The sequence below is a fragment of the Chelonoidis abingdonii genome, chromosome 4 (assembly GCF_003597395.2).
Source record: "Chelonoidis abingdonii isolate Lonesome George chromosome 4, CheloAbing_2.0, whole genome shotgun sequence".
In the NCBI taxonomy this organism is placed as follows: domain Eukaryota; kingdom Metazoa; phylum Chordata; order Testudines; family Testudinidae; genus Chelonoidis; species Chelonoidis abingdonii.
Genome location: NC_133772.1, coordinates 71,430,143 through 71,453,307, shown reverse-complemented (window position 1 = coordinate 71,453,307; position 23,165 = coordinate 71,430,143). Strand labels below are relative to the sequence as shown.

The following is a 23,165-nucleotide window of genomic DNA, read 5'->3' as shown; positions in this document are numbered from 1 at the left end:
TTTCACATCATGATTTTAACAGATCATTTTGACTTAAACGCTATTTTTCTCTACAGGCACATGGACTGGTTATTTTTCTGAGCTGTCTGATCTTAAGGCTGGTTCAAAACAAAAATTCTCTCAGTTGGACTTGACTTGACTTTGTCACATCATTTGTTTTGTCTTAGTTCTTGTTCCAGCTGATCTGTGTTAGCTAAAGCCATTTCTATTATGCACTGCAGTTTATCTTTGAAGCCCAATATTTTGTAGCTTAGTTGCAGGAAATGTTTTTGCTGCTCGAGAGTTTGATGTCATGTCTCTTTAAATTCTAGATGCAGAGGAATGATTTGGCACGTCACATGCAAGAGTTCACTCAGGTTCACATGAGAATGATGGCTCAGACTCTCCGGAGTATTAGTGTTACTACCACAACTCCCATGTCCTACCTCAGTGGCCTGTCCTTTGAGCCATCTGTCTTCTCACATGTCCCACCTGCCACATATGACTGCAGCCCAGAAGTTGAGAACTTCAGGGAAACCATTCAGCAGTTGGAAGGTCGCCTGGTAAGACAAGATCACCAGATCAGAGAGCTTATTGCTAAAATGGAGACTCAGAGCGCTCACGTAGGAGACCTCAAACGTAATATCCAAAATCTAGAGGAAAAAATGGCCGAAATGGAGGCACAACAATGTAACGGCATTTATATCTGGAAAATTGAGAACTTCAGTACACATCTGAGAGCCCAAGAAGAAGAGAGACCTGTTGTGATCCACAGCCCCGGCTTCTACACTGGGAAACCAGGCTACAAACTGTGTTTGCGCCTGCATATCCAGTTACCAAATTCTCAGCGGTGTGCTAACTTTATATCCCTCTTTGTCCATACTATGCAAGGAGAATATGACAGTCATCTGCCTTGGCCATTTCAGGGCACCATACGACTTTCTATTTTGGATCAATCAGAGGGACTTGCAAGACAGAATCATGAAGAAGTAATGGAAGCCAAACCTGAGCTTCTAGCCTTCCAGAGACCTACAATCCACCGCAACCCAAAAGGTTTTGGTTATGTGACGTTCATGCACCTGCAAGCTTTGAAGCAAAGAACCTATGTAAAAGATGATACTCTTCTGGTGCGCTGTGAGGTTGTAACGCGTTTAGATTTGAACAGTGTACGGAAAGAGGGCTTTCAACCTCGCAGTACTGATGGGGCTGTATAGTCTATTGCGCCCTAACTAAGGGAGCCCCACACTGCTGTTCTTCCACAACAGATTGGAAGGACAAGAGCATGAACGAAGGGATTTTCCACAGGGGAAAAGCTTCATGATAAGAGCAGTTATCTGGGTTGAACAATGCCATTCTGCAGGCTAATGCAGCTAATTTAACAGAATAGAATTTGCTGCCTTTGGTATACAAGCTTTTTCCTCTGTGGGTCATGTATTAAATATTTCTTCTTCTCTGTTAATGTATTAAGCTAACTGCGGGAAGTATTGCTGTGTTATCAAAGGTGAAATTCTTCAGTAAGAATTTATTGAAACAGCTTTCTTCCTACACTGGGGGAGTTTGGGTCAAATTCCACTTCTAGAAGTCTGTGAGAAAGTGAAGCATTGGAGCTGAATGCCCCAGTTGTCCTAAATATGGAAGTATTGAAAAGCTACTAAAAGGGGCAGAAAGCAGGGGATGAGGATAGGGAAGCAGCTGGGAGGAGTGGAGGTCATGTGGGGGTGGTAGAGGATAAAGCAGGGGGATTACTTGGGCTCAGGCTAGCAGTGCCTTGCATAAGGGGACTAAGGGCCAGGGGACAGGCAGGCTGAGAGAGAGGTACAACTAGTTCAGGCTGGTCCAGGTCACATCTCCCTGGGGAGTTAACACAGCAGGGCCCAGAATCCCAGGGAAGTTTCTCCTGTATGCACCTGGGAAATGGCACCTCCAGCTTCCGGCTCAATTTCAGCTAGTGCTCTGAGATCATCCCCCCGGCCCCCGCCATGCCCTTCCTTGAGGGCTAAATAGCAGCTGCCCCCACTGACCACTTTGTATATGCCTGTCTGCCCCTCTGTCCTGTGGGATCCTTTCTGTGCTTGTGCACCTGCCTAAGTGTCTCTGTCCTGATTGACCTCTTGTGCTCCTACCCCATAGACCTTCCCCCCGTTTGTCCTGCTCTCTGCCCATCTGCCCTTCAGTCTCAGCTGGTTTGTCCTTTTGTCTGTCAGTCTCCCTCTCACCTATCTCAGCCAGAGGCTTGAAGCACGAGGGCCAAAACTCTGCTGATGAGGGCTCCCGACCAGACACAGCAGCATCTGAGCTGCCATGCACCCACTGCCACAATCATAGAATATCAAGGTTGGAAGGGACCTCAGGAGGTCATCTAGTCCAACCCCCTGCTCAAAGCAAGACCAAAGCAGGTCACTGCTGAGTATCTGCTTTAACTAAAATAGATATGAAGCCACCAGGAGGCTGTTGATGGTGCCAGTGCTGGGACAGACACCAAGTGGTAGCAGCGTGCAAAGTTGTGACCAGCTGCTGCCAGGCAGCAGAAACACTGAGAGAAGCAGCAGCATGGCAGGGAGCAGGGGCTGAGCTGGGCAGGGTAGGTGAGCAAACTGGCCCCCACTATGGGGCGGTGTCATGGGGCTGCTCAAAGGGAGACAGTTCAGAGTGACGGTTTCCCCTGCTATCTAGAGGGGTAGATTGACTTCATTTCCACAGCTGCTGCTTAAGTACCAGAATGGTGTTCCAGCGTGACTACATCACTGCCTGGGGGGACGCAACGCACATATTGTAGCGGAAGTGAACTAGCTCAACTATGAAAGATGGTCTCATGCTACAGATTCAGGAGATATTCACCTTGGAATACAGAACATTTCTAAATGGACTTAAATCCAAATGGCAAGAATAGAGGAAGGAAACAAAAGTACAGACTATTTAAGTGCCTTTATAGCTTAGCCAGGGAATGCACAGCAAGGGAAACTCCAACACTTTGAATTTACCATGTTCATTTTGGAATATGAAGTAAGATTAGGACTCAGTCCACTGTCCCTAGACATCTGTCGGTCTCTATCTTCCTCCTCCCAGGGAATTATGTTCAGAAACATTCAAACAGGAACTCGCATGATGGTGTTGAATCAATCTTGGACTTCTGAAAAACTTCTACAAAACCCATGCAATACAGCCCCATAAAAGGCTAAACAAATGTTTCTGCTGAGTGTGCTGAGATCACTGAGGAAATGCTGATAGAAACTATGGTTTTTAGGCCTCCCTGTAACTTATTTATTCTCCCCCCCCCCCCTTAATGTGTGTGTTCACCTTGTTTGCAATTTGTGTAAAAACATGGCTGACACTCTTCCACTATAACTAAGGTGGTGCTGGATGGGTTAAAGTTCTGAATTGGTAGGGATGCTTTTTGTGGTGGTAGATCATATTGGTGTGAGAATTGTTCGACAGAGAGGAAGAGGATATATACTAGGTGGCTCAGGGATCATGGAAACTTTTACCTCTTGGTCACACCTGACTTATGCCAAATTTACCAGAGATCTAAAAGCATTCCTATCAAATGGCACTCAGGTGGCCTGTATGAAATGTGGTGGAGGGTCTATCACTAGTTCTCAGCAAACAATTGTCCACATAATACCAAAAGTGATGGTGGCTTGTTGAACTAGAGAGCTTCAGGGCATAGTAGGTTATCCACCCTCACCACCTAGAAAAGAACAGGATGGTAGCCCGCTATTAGGGCAGTATTGGTGAACTTGCATTGCTATGTGTTTTTATAATAAACAAGCACATTCTAGTTTCTGTAGTGGCATCTTTCACAAACACTACATTTACTTAACCAAAACACCTTGGAGATTCCTATGCCTATTTCTTGGCTTTTTAGACTGATTGTCTGTATCCCGTGTTAATGTTGTAGTCTTGTTCATTAGAAGCTGGTTAGTCCAAACTCTCTGCTGCTAATAGGAAAATAATGGATTTTAATGTATAGAATTTTTTCAACTCTACAGTATCTTCAGATTTGTGTATAAACACAGAGATTACTTTTTTAAAACAAAAAAAAAGCCTTATTTGTACTGTGGTAGGCATATAGACAATCTGATACAGAAAATACGGAACCAGGCCGTGCATAAATGTATGAATATCTCCCAGTCAGCATGGAACATTTTTCTGAGTTGAGGAAGCTGGCAAGTGGGGTTTGCCTCACCTCTATTGTGTAAATATTTCTACAGGGCAGCCCAAGTATTGATCCCGTTCTAAGCAGCCCGACAAAGGCCAACCACAGGGAAGGAGGAGAGTTAACGCACAAAGGCCCAGTCTGTTACAAACTTCATTGTCGGAGCACCATGTTATAACAGGTGGTTTTATGTGTGCGCGCTTTGGGTTGTGTTTTTTTTTCCACCCACCTGCATGGGATCAGAAATGTACTATGCCCTGGAAGACCACTGTTTTCATAGCATCCCAGCCTACTAAAATATGTAATGGGAATGGAGTGTGGGAGGGAATGTTATTTTGCAGGCTGAGTGGCTATATTCTGCACATCTAGACCACCTTCTCCAGGGAAAATACTGACAAACGTGAGGACAGACTTGTTGAATTGAGTGTCTGCATGTATGGGTTTGCTGCTTAAGGGACAAAATTTGTTCTTGTCCAAGATGTTACCAGACAGTTTAGCTGGAACCATATTTAGACAAAGTTGAAGCATTCTTAATGCTAGGCTTTGATTGTGCTTAACAGTGCCTATGTGATATACACGTGTAAGGCATTTGTGTTGCATCGTCACTTACACATATACCAATTCTCCACTTCCTTTTCAGACAGCCATTCTTTTCCAAGGACAGACTTGCTTCTCATATTCCTCCTCTTTATTGTGTAGGAAATAAAATCAGATTCTTTTTCTGGGGACAGAAGAAGAAAGGAGGGATAACTTCTAACTTATTCAGGTACCTCTTATTTCCTCTGGCTCCCTCTTCATATAAATTGTATAGTGCATCATTTAAAAAAACCTATCCCCTATGTACGGGTCTTTGAAGTGCCAACTTAACACCTCTAGGAGTTCCATTTTCATTACCCTTTCAAAATCGTTAAGATTTGTTTTTACAAAAGATCGTCAATTCCCAGGCACAACTATCTGCTTTTTAAAAATCTTAATGTAGTCTACTTTTGACTTGAAATGAAATTCAGCATGGTGGCAGCTCTGTAGTGTGTGTATATATAAGATTTTATTATTTCAATTGGATAATGTAAAATAGCACAGCCTAATAGGAAATGGAAAAGTTGGTGCATGGTACACTGGCAGAAAAAAATATTTAACATTAACAGTTTTAGCTGCTGCTGATATTGTATCTATTGCGTACTTATTAAAGGTTGCACTGTGGAATTCTAACCCAATGCCAAGCTGATTTAACCACAAGGCTTACATGGGAGAATTTCTGAGCTGATATGTTAAATATCAGCCAAATATATTCTCTCTTGCTAACTGTATGTACTTATCTATGCCGACCTCTCAACTACTTAATTTGAAAAAAAAAAAAAAATTCTTTGATACAGTGCAGTTCCAGAATTGTCTGTCACATCACACATGGGAATGTAATTTCAGCTGGTGGAAAGAAATTTGTAGAACTTAAATGCTGGATTGAGTTGCCGTCCAGATATGTACAATCTCAGTTATTAAAGTTATTTTATTTAATCTCTTTTTGAGCTGGCATTGTTTGAGAGTTCAATTTCCATGATAAAATACAGCTTTATAATGTATTTGCGTCACCTTTTCCACTAGAGGTCTGTTTTCTTCTCTTTTAAGAAATCATTATGCTATGACGGTTGAAGAATGATCTTGAAAAATACTTAAAAGGAGAATGGATTTTGGATCACAACTGCCACAGATTTAAGAAAATTTCTGGAATAAAGCAATCTAAAACAAATGTGGAGTTACAATGATTAGCCTAGTTTTCAACTGTTAACTTCTTAAGGGAAGTGCTGAATTTAGGCTTTGTGCATAGTTCTTTCTCTGTGACTCTTGGTGCTTTTGCAATATTTTGTGTGTGTGTGTATATATATAAAAAAAATAAAAATTCCCCTCTCACCCCTATGGGTGGTATGTGTCTTCCTCAACCTCGGGTCCTCTACCAGAGGCCTGGGAGTTTGAGGGTTCTGCGCAGTATCCTTTAAGCTGTTCCTCGCACCTGCCTCTTCGGTGGACAGAGAGCTCTGATGTTGGTTCTGGATTGTTTGGAAGCACTGCCCAGCTTAGGGTCACAGCACGCACAGGTGTCCTACCACCTGGGACCACTTGCCTTCACTTCCACTCCTCTCTATTCCTCTTTCGGCCCTTGTACTTCGCTTCTGCTATCCCTTCTTCCTGTGTGTTGCTGTCCTTTAGCGGCTGCCTGTAGCCAAGCATCTCCAGAGACTTACCAAGAGGCTGAGCGGCTATACCAGTTCATTGGTTGCAGTTATGGCTGGTATGGGTTGTCATGAGGGCTCTGTTGGCAGTCTTTCTAAATCGATCTGATCGGTACTTCTCCACGAGCGCCTTTGTAATCGGTCTCGAGGATTGACTGCTAGCTAGTTTTCTCCATATCTTATGCCTCATTCAGCTGGCCTGTGCTTCCCCCCCCTTGCAATGGAGGAAGGTGGCATGAAGTTTCAGCTGTCGGGTCTGCACATCCACTTGTTTTCCAGGTCTTCTTAGTCGTGGTGTAATGTGGTCGGCTATCTCAGCTGTGAGAGCGCTGTCCTCTTTACTATGTGAAGCTTGGGTAACTAGCTGTTTCTCAGTAAGTGTGGGTGTGGTCTCTTTGTCCATCCATAGTCCCTCATACGTTTCATATTCCCTCTCATTAGGGCACTGTTGTAGTGCGATATCCTCAATTCCAGGTCTCTCTTGTCGTCGTCCTACTGCAATGGTTTTGTTCCAGTAGCCACCTTATCGTGAGATTGTCCTGGGTTCCTCAACATCTGGCGCGGACTCTTGTTTAATCCAGCGATGTCGAGCTGGATGCTCTCTAGTTCGTGTCACTTCATGGTTTGAGTAGGAGGTGACAGCATTTGAGGGTCTTTTGCCAAGGACCCCTACTTGAAAGTTGCTGGCCACCCACCGGAGTGAACCCCTACCGTCTTGTATGCAAAGGGCGCGCTCTTTAACCACTACGTTATCCAGTCGCTGTGTGTGTATATGTATGTATGTGTGTGTGTGTGTATATATATATATGTGTATATATATATATATATATGTATATATAAAAAAAAATCTTATGTTTAGAAGCTGGATTACTTTCCCCTTCTATTTTTTTAATCAAATTTCTGTTACCTGTGTCCAACAGTCTTAGAATAGTAGAATTGTAGGACTGAAAGGAACCTTTTAGTCCAGTCCCCAGTTTTTCCCCTTAGACTTGCTTCCTATGGGATCTTACCTACCAACTCCCTGAGTTTGCTAAAGCCTGCCTTCTTAAAATCCGTTATCTTTATTGTGCTGTTTTTCCTCCTACCATTCTTTAGAATCATGAACTCTACCATTGTGTGATCACTTTCACCCAAGCTGCCTTCCACTTTCAGATTCTCAACCAGTTCCTCCATATTTGTCTAAATCAAGTCTAGAACAGTGTCTCCCCTAGTAGTTTTCTCTACCTTCTGAAATAAAAAAATCTCTAATACATTCCAAGAACATGTTGGATAATCTGTGCCTTGTTGTATTATATTCACAACAGATGTTTGAGTGGTGATGGGGGACTTCACTACCAATTCCTATGTTTTGCATGATTTTGTTTAGTTTTTAAAAAAAAGTCTTATCCACCTCTTCTTCCTGAGTAGGTGGTCTGTAGTAAATCCTTGCCATGACATCACCTTTGTTTTTTATCCCTTTTATCCTTACCAGAGACTTTCAACAAATCTGTCTCCGATTTGCAAGTGTATACATTTTAATATATACACAAAGCAACATCTCCCGTTTTTTCCATGCTTGTCCTTCCTGAGCAACCTGTATCCTTCTATACCAATATACTAGTCATATATTATCCCACCAAGTCTATGATGCCAACTATGTCACAGCGTTTTCAGTAACTAGCATTTCTAGTTCTTCTTACTATACTTCCTATATTAGTGTACAGACATCTAAGATACTTATTTGATTGGCCCCTCCCTTCTTCCATGTTCTCTCTTGTGTCTCTCTTATTCCTGCTATCTATTCTTTATGTATGGGTGTACTTGCAAGGTTGCTGCTCAGAATTCTCTGGGTGTCATATATTGCATATGAGACTCCTTTTTAGCTCAGTGTCCCCCTGCAGGGCAGGGGGAGTAATTCTTTAAAAATTGTCAGCACGTAATTATATACAGACGATTATATTTGTGAGATGGAAAAACTCATTCTGTGGGCTGGCTATGTAGCAAGTTGTCCTGCCTATTGAATAATTTAAATCTGGTAGTAAACAAAATGGATGGCCTTTGTTTGCCTTACTAGAAGACATTCTTTTTCTCATCAAATGTGCACTAATGCTTTGGTGCAAACAAGTACTCTCGTCAGTGTTACTGAAGAAACGCTCTGATCTGCATTTGAACACAAATGCACACTCGCTGGTTTCACTGAAGTATCTCGCAATAGATTAATATATTTTGTAACTAATGCACAAGCTTATTTCATTCAAACAACTGTTTAAAAATAAACTCATTAAACTTTTCCAGTACTAATTGTGTATTTTTCTCATGCCTTGAACATCCTCTGTCTGATGTGGGTTGAGCTATGCAAAAAGTTACGGTCAGCCCTACTTTAGGCAATTAACCTTTAACCTATAGTCAAAACATTTTGGGCTGAAATGAAAGTGAGCCTGCCTTAGGTTTCGTGATAAGCTTAATGATAAGCACTTCAGCTGCAGAGGCCCAGCTCAGAGGTCATGGAGGTTGGTTCATTGTGAGGAGTCTTGACTCCAAACTTCACAGTGGACACAGCCTGTTTGCTTTATGCATTGCTCAGACCAGTGCTCCTAATCTCTGCGGGAATGCTAAATTTCCTCGGCTTTATTTCAAGGTGGGGGGGGGGAGAGTATTCTGCTTCCAACATTTTTAAATACTAAAACCATTCTAAAGTTTCTGTCCTCTTTGGAAGAATGTGTCTGTCTTTGGGTCATAGAAACTGTTAGCAAGAAACATGATCCTGATTACTATGAATGTAGTATTTAATGTGATCTCTATGTAATTGTAAATGTCATACCCCTAGAAAGCCAGTCATCGTCAAACTAATAAAAGGGAGAGGTCAAATTTGCTTATTACAGAAATGGGTTTCCAGATACCTTCATCTGTTGCATTATTTCCTTTGCCCATATTTCAAAGTGTGTAATCATGTACCTTTGGATAGATGGAAGAAAAATATGATCACATTTTGCAGTAAAATATGACACACGCACCATTTTTCAGGTAAAGAGACCGGCAGTTACAAGGTATCTAGCTAAACTGTGCGTATTCCCCAGTCTGAGTGCAAATATGGGTGCATAAACATTATTGTATATATTAAGAGCTCTGCCCTCAGTCTTTGCCCCAAAAGTGCTTTCTGAAGCTGAAACCTTGAATTATGGAGTCATCCCCAGCCCAGTTCCCTATTCTTGCCAATCCATAAACCAATAAAACATGCATCTGTCTGAGCTGTAGGGGGCAGTAGATGGTGATTTCAGCTCAGCTGTTGAAGAGGCTGGAGCTGGTGCCTACTTGCTTTCTGTCAAAATAAGGTCTTCAACTGAAGCCCCAGAGCTAGCTGCTTTTTGGTGTGGCTTTACCTAGTTACTAGGTTACCACATTCCAAGGAGTTTGATGCTGTGTGGGCTTCAGCTCTTGTTCTGCAACCCAGTTTGCCATGTAACTGTCAAATGAGTTGGATGAAAGGAACTATATAATTGCTAAACTCCTTAGATACTATAAAGTGATTATTTAGCCTGTTACTGAACCTGTGAACAGTGCACAGAAGGAAGTGAGGGATAGCTCAGTGGTTTGAGCATTGGCTTGCTAAACCCAGGGTTTGGGAGTTCAGCCCTTGAGGGCCTAGTTAGGGATCTGGGGCAAAAATCTGTCTGGGGATTGGTCCTGCTTTGAGCAAGGGGTTGGACTAGATGACCTCCTCAGGTCCCTTCCAATCCTGATATTCTATGATACTGTGCAAGACAGACAAGTATCAGTTCTTCTCCTACAGAACTTAATAGTCATCATAACACTCACACCAGAGACCCTGCGGGTTCTGCCTTAGATTGTTGCCTTTATAGGCTCACAGTTTGTAGGCTTCACAGAAGAAGTGCATTGGAAGGATGAATAGTAATGAGCCTGTGTGGGAGGATAGGAGTTTCCACCACATCTGAGTGAACATCTTCAGCAAAGTGCTACCTAACATAATACTGCACCATCCAATTCAATACTCTATGTACTTATGTACACCTACTGCTTTGACCTCTGTTCCTGTATGTTTTTAAGTTACTCAGATGAGAAACTCACAAGATTATTAGCCAGTTTCATCCTGCTTAAATTGAGACCTGGCTAAGTTATAGCCTGTGGTGATATGGATGTAGGATCTACTTGACCATTCTTTGGTAGTTTTCCATGATAGTCTATTCTCCCTTGAAAGCTTGGAGCAGTAATATGCATAAATACTCTTGTAATTCATCAGTTACAGGGTGTTCACAGCTGCAGACAATCCATTAAATTCCCCCACTTCCTGCTAACTCAAAAATGAGTGAAGCCCTGCTATGAGAATACACTAGCTCTGAAAAATGTGGCTCTCCAGTGCCTACAACTGCTGCTGTTCTGCTTTCCCCAGTGTAGTGAAACTGCCTTCCATTTTAATTTCTTTGTTACCATCTGCTGCAGTGGTTCTCAACCTCTGGTCTGTGGACTTAGTCTAAGGGGTCTGCAAAAAACTTACATCTGAAAACTGACTGATCAAAAGTGAACTATATGAACAGACAATAGATTCCCAAAGGGGTCTACACCTCCATTTGAAATTTTTTAGGGGTCGACAAATGAAAAAATGGTTAAGACCCAATGAGCTATTGCTTTCTCAATAGATGAAAAGAAAGAGACAAGAATCTTAATGTCATTGGCTGCTGCTTGGAGATGCCATTAGCTGAAGCACTGGAGTTGTCTGAAGACTCGGAAAGTTCTGACACTGCAGCAGGACTGTGTTTGGTAGCTTTTCTTACTACCATGAGAACTAGATGCTCTTTGTGGATGCTAGCAAAGAATGGAGAAAGAAGGAGTTGTGTCTTTTGTTTTTTTTATAAATGTTCTTTTGCCCACAGATTATCTGCTAACTGCCTGGCTGCCAGCGTTCAGTCAATAGTGAAGGGGAAAGCAAATAGAAAACCAAACAATGGCAAAGATAAGGCACCTGGCATGAACAGCTACAAAGGAGTTAAGATAGCAGAGGCTGGGCCATTGATTGGGAAGAAACAACCTGCTTGGCTCATAGTTTACTCTTCCAAAACCTGACAGCATAGGATTAAATGGAATTATAAACCTTTAAAGATGCTGGCCTCGGGAAGGAGTGAGGGATTGCTAAGTGAGTCAGTGACTGTTGTCAGGCTTGCAAGAAGACAGAGCATGCTGTGAGGAGGACAGTCTGTTTCTGCCAGCCAGTGATGGGTTTACGTGAGCTTTGATGAGAGAAGTTAATCTTAGTAAAGAAATGTGTATAGGACTCTGTGTTAACCCACTTTCCTAAATGCTGTTTCCTTGAGCAGTTTAAATACTAGTAAGTTTTGATGATGCTGTTTTTGAGTCACTTTAATCAGCTGCTGTTACAGGTGCCCAACAGAGTCAGGCCTGTTGGAATAACATGGTTGTGTAAATAAGGGGTTGCAGCCCAGAGACCCAGTCTGAATGGTTGGAGTAGGTGGTTCCACCCAGAATGAGGCCCAGAATGATGCACTCAAGTGACCACAAGAGCTCTATGGCACAGCTCACCTGGTAACCATGACACACATTCTGCAGAAATTTATGCTTTTGGCTACTGGAGTGCCTCAAATAAATCCCATTCCTCAAGCTCAAGTAGAAGAGTAGATTCTTTCAAACCCTGGGATAGTATGTGCGGGCTCAACACTTTTATTTTTGGCTGTTTTCTTTCCTGCTTGCTAGTGTTTGTTTCCCACACAACAGGTTTGTTTCTATTACATCCTTCTACAAAAGAGAAATAGTTCAGGCTGGCAGCTGTTCTTTAATTCTCCTTAAAACAAGATCAGCACTCCTAGGATTTATGACATCACATTAAAAATGTGGATGTTGCATATGAGTTTCGTATGGTTTTAGTATCTTAATGTAATTTGTAACCTTAAGCAATCAATATGATTCACTCAGCAAAAGTATCCAATCTGAACTAGCTTTGAATTCTGCTATTCAAAGCTCTGGTTTTCTGTTTCTCCTTCAATTTTCTAGACAAGAAAGTGAATTAATTGTCGCTTTTTAAATGTGGCACCTTATAGACTAACAGACAAGATAAGGTAACAGATAAGATGCCACGGGACTCTGTTGCTTTTTACAGATCCAGACTAACACAGCTACTCTTTTGATAGTAGACATTTAAAGTTACAGACCCAGACCTCCACACATTTTCCTGTGTTCCTGCTTCTAACCTTTGAATTCTATGCATTATCCCTAAACCCATTGACCCTGCTTTTGGATCCCCTTAAGGAATAAAAACCCTATATCTAATAATACTTATGCTGCACTCTCTATCCAAGAATCTCAGTGCTTTGCATAGGAGGGTAACATCATTGTATGAAGTTTACTGACTGGAAAATGGAGACATAAAGAGGAGACGTGGCTTGCCCAAGATCACAAACGAAGCCAACGGCTCAAGCAGAGCTAGCATGCGTCTCTGTGCCTGTATCAGGAAACACCCTCCCCGTTGCTGTGTTGACACACTCTGTATATCCTCACTCCTCTTCCACAGGAAAAGGTAGGGCAGGCTCAACCCACTCTTCTTGCTCTCTAAGGACAGACCTTAGTGGTGTCCATCTACTGCCCCAGAGCTCTCCTTTATTAGTATTTATATGTTAACTACTAAAGTAACTAACATTTTATTTAGCCTGTTGGCAACATAAATAATAATTCAAAAATCTGAGGATTCTTGTACTGACTTACCGACTGCCTGGCTGAGGCAAAATCTCCTGTCTTTGTGTCCTGCCCTCACTATGTGGTGGCAGTGCCCCTGAATGATGGGCATTCTAAATGCCTTTTTTGCCTTGGAGATGGCCACATTTCCGATGAGTGCTCTAATGGTAGATCTTTCTCCACATGGACCCAGAAAACCCATGATACTAACCTGAGTGATCAATGAAGGGCACTTCTGACTCAGAGAATCCTGAGTTGAAAGGTTGTTCATCTTCTCATAAACAGCATTTAGTCAATACTCCAGTAAGCTGGGATGCTACCCCTAGTATCCACATCTCTGCAGCTACCAAAAGGCCTCAGACCTCATCTAGAGGTAGAGAACAATCAGTACAACATCCATGAGTCAGTCAGTCTCCTTTTGCTGATTGTGGCAGAAGGGAACACCGTTCTAAGACACAAACATGGCACTGACCACCTTTTCCGCTATCGTCAAAGAGAGAGCTGAAGAGTTCTGATTTCGTCTTGGTGCCTTCTTCGAAGCCTGACCCACACCGCAAATGAGCTATACCACCTGATGCACACTCTGTGGTTGGGTGACTAGATAGCAACTGTAGAGAAAAAACATGACGGGGTGGGAGGTAATAGGCACCTGTATAAGAAAAAGTCCCCAAAAATGAGACCATCCCTTTAAAAATGGAACATGTGGTCACCCTACTCTGTGGTATCATGCCAATTGAGGTTGGTTGCCAACCTTTCTATATCAGCATCAGCTACATTGGTACTGTCATCACTAGACAGAGCTTGCACCTTTAGCCATACCTCAATGACTGACTGATTTGGATGCCTTATGAATGGTTCTCTACCTCTTCTTACAAGGACTCAAGATCTATCAAGCGACATCCACTCACACTCTAACAAAAGCATTCATAGAAGCAATTTTCTGTTTGAGCTTACTGAGAACTTATTTCCAGGGGGACTGACTTTGCATCATGATACACCCATTTGAAATCTATGCCATCATCGGGATACCTCAGCAAAGGAGAGTATCAGATTGTTGAGACACGTGCATTTTCATCAGGCCTGATGTCAGACTTGGCCTTCAGCTCTTCAAGCATGGTTAAAATCAGTTTCTCAACCGGCAGGCACAGCACAAATATGCAGGGTTTAGCTCCCTCAACACGTTAGATCCTTGCTACTCTGGTGGAAGGTCTCACAAAAAGTCTGCCGAGGCATCTCATTTGCCTTGCCATCCACACTCTCTGCTTCCAAACATGACTAGTGAGCACACCTAGACCATCTTCACACTCAAGGCTGGTGGTTCATAACAGATTCTTATCTGCAGATAAATCTGTTAGAACTCAGAGCCATGTTTAGCATGCAGAGCTTTCCTGCCCCTCCTCAAAGAGATCACCATTCAAGTCCTGACATACAATACTACAGTGATGCACTGCCTCAACAGACAAGGTGTAGTGAGCTCATCCCTCTCCATCAGGATTGATGCATATAAAACCAGGACAATCTCAGTCCTACGCTAACAAGATCTTCCGAACAACCTGGCAGTCCAGCTCAGCTGGTAATGCTTCATTAGTCATGAATGGACCCTCAGACTCTGTTCTCAGTCAAATCTTCCTCAGATGGGGTCTTTGCACCACAGACCTCTCTCCCACCAATTTGAACATGAAGTGCCTGTCATTTTGCTCCTGAAGAGGCATAAGCCCTTGTCAAAGCCATTCCAAATCCAGTGGAAAAGAGAATTGATGTATCCCTGGAGTCCTCACAAAAGTAAGACTGGAAAAACCATGCTATAATGGATAGCACCAGCATGGCATTCAGAACTGAAACCAATATCAACTCGGCCTCCCATGTCTCTTTCAGCTGTCCTAGATGTTGTTTTACAGAATCAGGGCTTTATTCTATAATCAGACTCTTTATCTTTACATCTGACAACGTAGGTGCTAGCCGATTAAGTGCTCTAGATAGGAGCTGCTTCATTGAGGTACAAGACATTCTGATTCCAAAGAAGACTAATGTATAGAACCAAATGGAAATGATTTTCTCCTGGGGCTGTTCAGGGTGACTGTCAACTCTGAGACATCATTCTGGAGTATTATCAGAGGGGTAGCTGTGGACTATTATATTTGAAACATTGAAACATTCAAGATTCTTAATCAACTTGATTAGGGTTCATTGAGCTGCAATATCTGCCTGTCACCCTCCAATTCAGGGTCACACTATATTCTCACATCATGGCTATGTTCTTGAAAGATCTAATTCATGGATTTCTTCCAGTAAGGGATTTTTCCCTTCCTAAGGATCTGCAGTTTGACCTTCAGATCCTAATGGATCCCTTTTTGAGTCTTGAGCATCGTGCTCCTTCATCTCCATCAAGACAGCATATTTGGTGGCTGCTACCTCTGCATTAAGGGTGAGAGATCCGGGCATTAATGGCAGGACCTCCTTACACAAAGACAAGGCGATCCTCAGTCCTCACCCTAAGTTCTTACCCAGAGTGGTCTCAGACTTTCATTTGAATCAATGTGTGAGTTTTCTAGGGTTTTTCCCCAAACCACATTTGACTCTTGGAGAAGCAAGACTTCAAATACTCGATGTCTTGAGGGCACTCTCCTGCTGCCTCCATAGAACAAAGCCCTTGTACAAGTCACTCACATTCTTCGTAGTATTTAGCAACAAAGCAATCTTGATGCAGAGATGCTCAACACATGTAAGAGTGCATTAAAATCTCCTATGAACTAAATAAATCAGCTCCACACTCAGTGTGCTCTAACATATACTATGGTCCACATAACCTTTCTGGCATACTTGAAGAATGTTCCTGTATCAGAAATTTGCAGGGCAGCCACTTAGAGTATACTTCTATTCAATACCATGTGCTGATTGCAGCTACTAGATCTGCTGCCTTGTTTGATAGGACAGTCCTGCAGTCTTTATTTCAGTAGAACTCATGACAGTCACCTCCTTAGGGAGACAATTGCTATCCAGACACGTAGAATGGGAGCCTTGTGTACAATTACTCTAAAAACAACAAACAGTTATTTACCTTACAACAACTGGTTCTTCAAGACGTGTTGTCAGTTTGGATCCTTGAAGCTACTCTCCTTCTCTGCCACTACTGCAGAGTCCCTTAACTCTGGGATTCTGCACTGGAAAAGGAACTGACAGTTGGGCCCACTCTATCTCTTATAAGCTTGAGGGAGTAAGGGGCATGCAAGGACATGAAGGTCACAGTTGTGGACACTGCTGGCCCAAACAATCCAATCTTGCATGCGTGGGGCACATGTGCATCTAGAGTTAAATCCCAGTGGACAACACATCTCTAATGACCACAGTTGTTATAGGGTAAGTAACCATTCTTCCTGCAGGATAAATTCTGCACCCAGTTATGCCTTTTGTAACCCCTTGTTTTCAGTTGGTTTATGAATGCCTGTGTTTACAAGAATGAACTATAATTTTTGAGCACCTCAGTTGTTGAGTATCCTTATTTAGATATTTAGTGCCGATAATTAGCAGGTGCTGAGCATTCAACTTTCCCTGAAGCTAAAGTGAACCACGTGTGCAGAGTTCCATTTCGGCTGTGCAAGTGTCACTAACGCAGAAGTGGGCCCTCCAATTTGAGCTATGTTACTTTTATTGATGTTGCTTTAGGATGAATGGAATCATAAGACTACTCCCACCGTTGAGGCAGTGAATTGGGAAGGGCTGCGCTTTTGTGTGTGTGTGTCTTACATAGGTCAGGGAGTGGACAGAGGAATGGATTTAGAGGGCAGGGGGGAGTGTCAATTTTGACAGATGGGATGTTCTTTTTCTAGAGAAAGGTGGTTGTTTTGTTCCCTTAGCTCTTGTCTCAGTGGTAGTGTATTTGTAATCTGTGTGAGAGACAGAGAATTCTCTGAAATACTTTTATGAATCCGATGTGTGCCTCAGTTTCTCCTATATTTCTCATGGGAACCTCAGTGGGGGGAAGAAAGGACTGTTTGATCTCAGAACAGACTCAGGCTATGTCTGTGCTAGAGAGCTTACAGCAGTACAGCGGTACCGCTGCAGCTGCATTGCTGTAAGATCTCGTGTAGCCGTGTTATGCTGCTGGAGAGAGCTCTCCCGTCAACATAATTAAATGACCTCCATCAAGTGGCAATGTCAGCAATAGAAGGTCTCCTGCTGCCATAGCGCCATGCACACTGCCACTTATTTGGGCATAATTTGTTGCTTGGGGATGGAACATTCACACCCTTGAAGGACATAAGTGGTAGTGTAGACATAGCCTAAAAGACAGAGGAATGAATGTCACCCAGCTGTCTGAGCCTAAATGAGTCATTAAAATAGGACTGGCTCAGACTGACCCCCTATCATTGGAGAATCTGAGAAGATATTGGTAAATCCAGTCAGCAAGACATTGACACTAGCACCCAATGGCTCAGAGGGAGATGGATTTCTCCATCTCTCAGCAGGGAAGCTGTTTTACAAAGATGCCAGCTCCAGAACAAAGGACTAGAAAGGTGTGAGGTAGGGGATAAGAGTTGGCTGCTGGAAGCTGGGGTGTCACCTGAGAAGTGACTAATGAGGTCAGACTGAAACACAGAGCTTGACCATGGGGGTTCTCCGAAGTGTGACTGGGCTCTGGGCTAACCAGAATGGACAACGCTTTAACCTTCAGTTCCCAGTGCTAACCTAAGGACTTTGTATGTTGTGTTCTAGGTGACTAATAAACCCTACTGTTTTGACAATGCTTGTTGAGTGTTACTGCAAATGCTGTGTTATGGTTCAGGGATTAATGCACCTGTTCAAGTCTCTACAAACTGAGGTAGCTCACAGGGTGAAGCAGGGGTCCCATGTAAAGAGGCAGTGAAGCTATATGGACTATGTAGGAAGAGTGAGAGCCCTTGGGGTCTGGCCTTCAGGTTCCTCCTGAAGACTTTTCCAAAGCTGATGGCGTAATACCAATCCTGTGGATATGTGAGAGTGTACAGCAGGCACTCTGCCATTCGGTGACATACAGTAGAGGATAATCTTCCTTCAGCAGAGGAGCAATTAGATAACCTGAGAGCTCTTCAACTGCTGTCATTTTTTAATGCCAGAATACTAAGGATGAGCCATTAAACCATTTTAATTAGGGTTAAAACTACAGGCTCCCAAGCAAAGCAGCAGCAACAGCTCTTGGATCTGTACTCACTGTGCACTGCAGTCACTCAGTGAGGCAAGGTTATAGTAAAAAAAAAACAACTGAAGGCTTATTCTGCTCAGAGAGCTGCAGGAAACATCTGCCTGCAGGGGGCAGCATCACTCCAGCCCTCAAATGAAGTCTACTTAGGCTGTAGCACACAAACCCTTCACCTTCTACAGAGGCTTGAATAGCTCTTACCTCAGCAGCTTGAATTTTCATTCTATTATCTGCAGTTCGTTAATGCAAATACATGTTCACGGTCAGCCATGAAAGGGGAATAGTATCAGTTTGTTTACTCATACAGGTGTTGGATTTAGTTCTAAGTAGGGGGCCCTTTGGGTGGTGGTAGGAATCTTGTCAGTTCATCAAACTTAAGCTTTCATTTTACAAAAGTAATAATGCTGTAGTGCTTATGGGTACGGAAGAGAACTGCTGTGGGTTACAATTTTAAAAGCAACAGGGACCATTGTCATCTCACTGTCTAGGACGGGTTACTGCTTTTCAACCTCTACCTCTTACTGGAGGACAGAGATGAAGCCCATTGAGCTACAGTGGGAATTAACTCTGAAACCTACTGACTAGAGCTACACCAGGAAACCCTCTGATTGTTAAAGCCAAATCCTATAGCTGTTCTACAAGAGTTGGGAAAGAGACACATCACCCCACCTTCCATCTGAAAGCATTCAAGCTACTATTTTAGCAGGGTTTTTCTTTCCCTTTAATGTAGGGACTGTGGGCTGAGACCAGTTCAACAGCTGTAACTGAGCTCTAGTTAACCCTCTTCCTCCTCCTCTATCGTTATTGGATGAGAGAGCATACAGCTGCTCAGCTGACTCAATATGTGTATCACCCCCTACATAGGGAGATTGCCCAGGCCAACTTGAAATTTTTATGGAAGACCAGTAACTCTCCGTATCATGATAGTAATTTTCAAATCTCCTAATAGTACTCAGCTTTGCAATGCTGGGATTAGCTTAGGCCTCAGAGTACCAGCCAAGCACCATAGTACAACCAAAGCTGCCACTGCTGTGGGGCTAAGTGAGATCAAGTGGAGAGGCAAAGAAAGTTAATCAGGACCCTCCTGAGGGAAGGAATTACAAGCAGGGCAGCATGCCCCCAAAACACCATCCCATTTATTACAGTGTCTATAAGCGATATAGGTGGAAGGGGAGGAATCCACACATTGCAGTGTTACCAACAAAGGGTAGATGCTGACCCTTTATTGGGGGAGGGGGGATACAACTCAGGCCCGTGAACCCACTAAAGCTAGGTGCCATGGATATGTGATTGCTGAGGAGTCTACACCCAACTGAACCCTCCCTTTAACAGGGGGATGCAGCCAGCTCTAGGGTGGAAGCTGGCAGTTGCTTTACAAAAGGCATTTAGAACATAAGTTAATATAGGGCACCAGTTCTCAAACTGTGACTGTCAGATTGCTGGTGGGCCTCTCCTCAGCTCCATGTGCTAAACCCTAGTAATTATTTTCTCAGCTAGTCATTGGCTATCATCAATCCAAGGTTATGACTGCAGAGGAGGACGGCAGGTGCTCTGTGAAATGCATTTGGAAGGACGGTGAGAGGTTCCAGTTCCATACAACCATCACGCTTTCAAAGCGTGGCCCACATAACAGTTTGACAGACCCTGCCTGCTTCAAATGAAGGCAAAGAATCTAATTATCCACACTGGGCTGAGGACAGCCTAGGAGGCCCAGCAAGGTGAGCTCTTCAAAAGCATTCAGCATTGCCTTCATTTTGCTCCTCTTGAATTAACAGTTAAAATTCCATTGACTTCATGGGCTACAGGCACGCTGCCCGCTAGAAAAGTCCTGAAATATAGTGGTGGTTGGTTGCTTGCAAGCGGCAATGTGTCTCTGCAGGTGCCTTTGAGTTAAATTACAATGGAAGTGTCAGACTTGGGCAGCTAACAACACCTCCAGGTCCTTCCTGACACATTTTGTGTTAGAAAAGGGCTTGTTTTCCACTCTCTATCACGAGTTTCCTGAACTCTGCTGACAGGTTGTTTTTCACAGGAAGTAGCAATTACCAAAATGGCTCAAGCTTCAAACAAACATACACTGACCGAGTCAACAACACTGGGCAGCAGCAACAGCTGGAGCTCAACTCCAAAATACTGAGGCAGCACTTCCTCATACTGCTCTGAGGCAGCTGCAATGAGGATGTAAAGCTAATAATTTACTAGTAGGCCCCTGACAGTTGCATCTAAGCAGCAGGAGGGGAGGAATGTAGATGCTTCATCACCCTCAGGGAGACACACCCATCCTCCCTCACTTCCTAGGCTCCAGCCTGCACAGCCAGCTGGCCCTCCTTATGAAGGCTACCCAAAGGGGCTTTGCAACTATGACAGCAAAGGGCTGCTACAAGGCCCATGGAGCCCTTCCAGAGGAGTGCAGGAAGAGCTGGCATTTGCCAAGCAGAAACTATGTAACTATACTAGGTGCTCAAAGAGTCTATGGAAAAAAAAGTGCATTTCTTTGCTCTTGGCTACTGCGTCAAGCCCAGGCACAGCTGCTAAAAGGATCATTGTTGCCCTACTTCCTTCTCCAAATCACCTTCCCCACCATTTACAGTCCTCAACCTCCCTTTCCAATCCAACTCCACTTTGACCTGCAGCCGGATTGTTGTGTCAGCTGATGTCCCCTTCACTCCAAGCACACTACCAGCCCCAAACCCACCTCCCATCCCTCCCTGCATGGACCCAGTAGATGTTCCCAAAGTGGGGAGAGGGAGATTGACTGACAAACGCCTTGAAGGAATGTGGAGAGGGCAACTGGATGAAAAAGGCCAGAGCCTCAGCTCCTGTGAGTCAGGCTAGCACTCATTTCAACAGCACTATGGTGATTTACACCAGCTGATCTTCTTTGGCTCTTCCAATGCATCTTGCATCAGAGGGGCTGAGTGTCTTGTACAGCACCAGCCCATAAACAATGAGCACTTTAGGCATTCCTCCTACCAGAAAGGCCAATTTGTGTCCTTTGCAGGCCAGCTTTAGGTGGTCCAGAGCAGGGCCATTGTAACAGCCTGCTGTACTAGGGTAATTTGTTCTAACCCCAGAGGGTGAACACCTCATTCCACTGAGGTCAATGGCTGCAATAGGGTCAGAACTACACCTGACGGGTTGAAAAGATAACTCAGGCTGGCAGGCAGTGGCGCTGGAAGTACAAGTTCCCTTGGGGCTGCAGTAGAACTGCATGGTTCAAAACCTATTCCGTATAAAAATTTAAGAGCAAAAGTAGACACACATGGCTAGTGTAAAACAACGTGTAGTGAGTAAGAAGGATGTCAATGCACAATCAAAGCAATCCATAAAATGAGAGTTTTCAGACTTCAGCAGTGGTTTTAACTTTTTTCAGTTGCAGGCCCCTAAAAAATTTCAAATGGAGGTGCAGACCCCTTTGGAAATCTTAGCTATAGTATGTGGACCAAAACCACTGTTCTGCAGCTTCAACATAGGGTTGCAGGCTTCAACAATTTTACTCCCCAGGGAACCCCAGCAATAAGACTGGGGAGGGTGGGAACCTCAAGAAAAAGTGGTACACAAAGTTCCTTCCACACCCAGCTGCAATTCGTGTGCTGTCAGGGACAACCAAGCTTTAATAGCAACAGGATTTACTGCCTGTGCTTGGACTGAGAATTAAACTATAAAAGCAGGTGGCTGCCCATCCCAGTAGTGGACTGGAGGAGACTCAACTTGCTAGGGATAAAACCATACCATGTGACCCATGAGGGCGGTAGAAAAATGAGAAGTTTTACTAAAATATAGGTTTTAATCTGGACCCTTAAGTAAATCTGCATCACAGACTACAGCAAAACTACGGATACATGGAGGTGATAACAAACACTTGTCCATGAGGTCTTGAATCTGGTAGGAGTAAGACAGAGCAGCTGAGGTGGGAAGTGGGTTACTCTCTCTGTTAATCCAATAAGGAGGTACTGTACAACCTTGCGGGGGAGGAGGGGAATCACTTCATCACTTGTTGGCAGCTTATAGAGGTTTGCATCAAATGGCAGGATACAGGGGAGTTGAACCCCTCCCACCTCCCTTCCCTATTGTCCATAGCAATGCAAGGAGGCACGTAGATAGGAGGTCTAGGACCTGCCTTGGACCAAGATCAAAGCAGCCCTGTCTGGCTGTTTGAATCAAGATAGATCACTGCATGCTAGAAACCTTCCACAGGTCATATTTTCTATTGAGCAGCAGGGATCACTGTTGTCATTGGCTCCTTTTATTCCTAGAGCTCCTAGCCTGTTGCCATCCACTGGGCAAATATGATGCAACCATGCCCTAGCACTCAGCAGTGTCCTGCCATTCAATGCAACCCCTTCCTCTTGCCTATCATGAAAGTCACAGCAGGAAGGCTACTCACCTTCTACAACACTAGTTTGCATTGGCTGCTCACAGGAGACCTAGCCTCTTTGTGCTTCCAAAAGCTTGTGCACCTTATACGTTCATTTGATGGCCCAGTAAGCATCACCTTTCCCACCTCATTTCTAAACACCCTTGCTCTTTCCTTGAGCCTCGCACGTTGTTTACAAAATGTAACCACCAGCTTTAACTTCCCCTCCCCTGCCAAAATCAAACGTGGGACATGTCCAACTCAGACTGTCTTGGTACAAGTTTTTGCAAAGTAGCAGACCCACACAAATGTTAAAAAGTCAAACAAGTGGATAGAGCTAGATAAAAAAGAAATTCAAGTTAAAACCAGGCACAAAATCCCATACTCTTCTGAGACTCCCCTCCCCAGAGAGGGAAATGGATGATGATCCCAGAGTACGTCAGGAAATGTACAGCCATTTCTCATTGTTTAGTCATAAAAAGAAGCTCAGACACACTATTGAAAAACATTCCTGATATTTACTAAATGCAGGGAAGAGGTTGAACTGAAATGCTATCGAGAGATTATCTTCCCCGCACCACATCCCGTCACTGG

General features: G+C 43.6%; 2 protein-coding genes across 4 annotated transcripts in view; one reads left to right on the top strand and one right to left on the bottom strand.

Annotated features, from left to right (window-relative positions):
• TRAF6 (TNF receptor associated factor 6) overlaps positions 1-5,647 on the top strand; it is a 38,114-nt gene extending 32,467 nt beyond the window's left edge. For 2 of the 3 annotated variants that reach the window (XM_032805071.2, XM_032805072.2), the window contains exon 7: positions 312-5,647. In XM_032805071.2, the coding sequence (XP_032660962.1) occupies positions 312-1,193 (882 nt within the window). In that variant the 3' untranslated portion in view covers positions 1,194-5,647. The remainder of the gene's footprint in view (positions 1-311) is intronic. The other variant, XR_012655772.1, reaches the window with a different exon arrangement.
• A 5,046-nt stretch (positions 5,648-10,693) lies between these two features.
• The window catches only part of TRIM44 (tripartite motif containing 44), a 547,049-nt gene continuing 534,577 nt past the window's right edge, over positions 10,694-23,165 (bottom strand). Inside the window, exon 6 of the mRNA XM_075065261.1 lies at positions 10,694-10,708. The gene's annotated coding sequence lies outside the window, so the exon portion shown is untranslated. The remainder of the gene's footprint in view (positions 10,709-23,165) is intronic.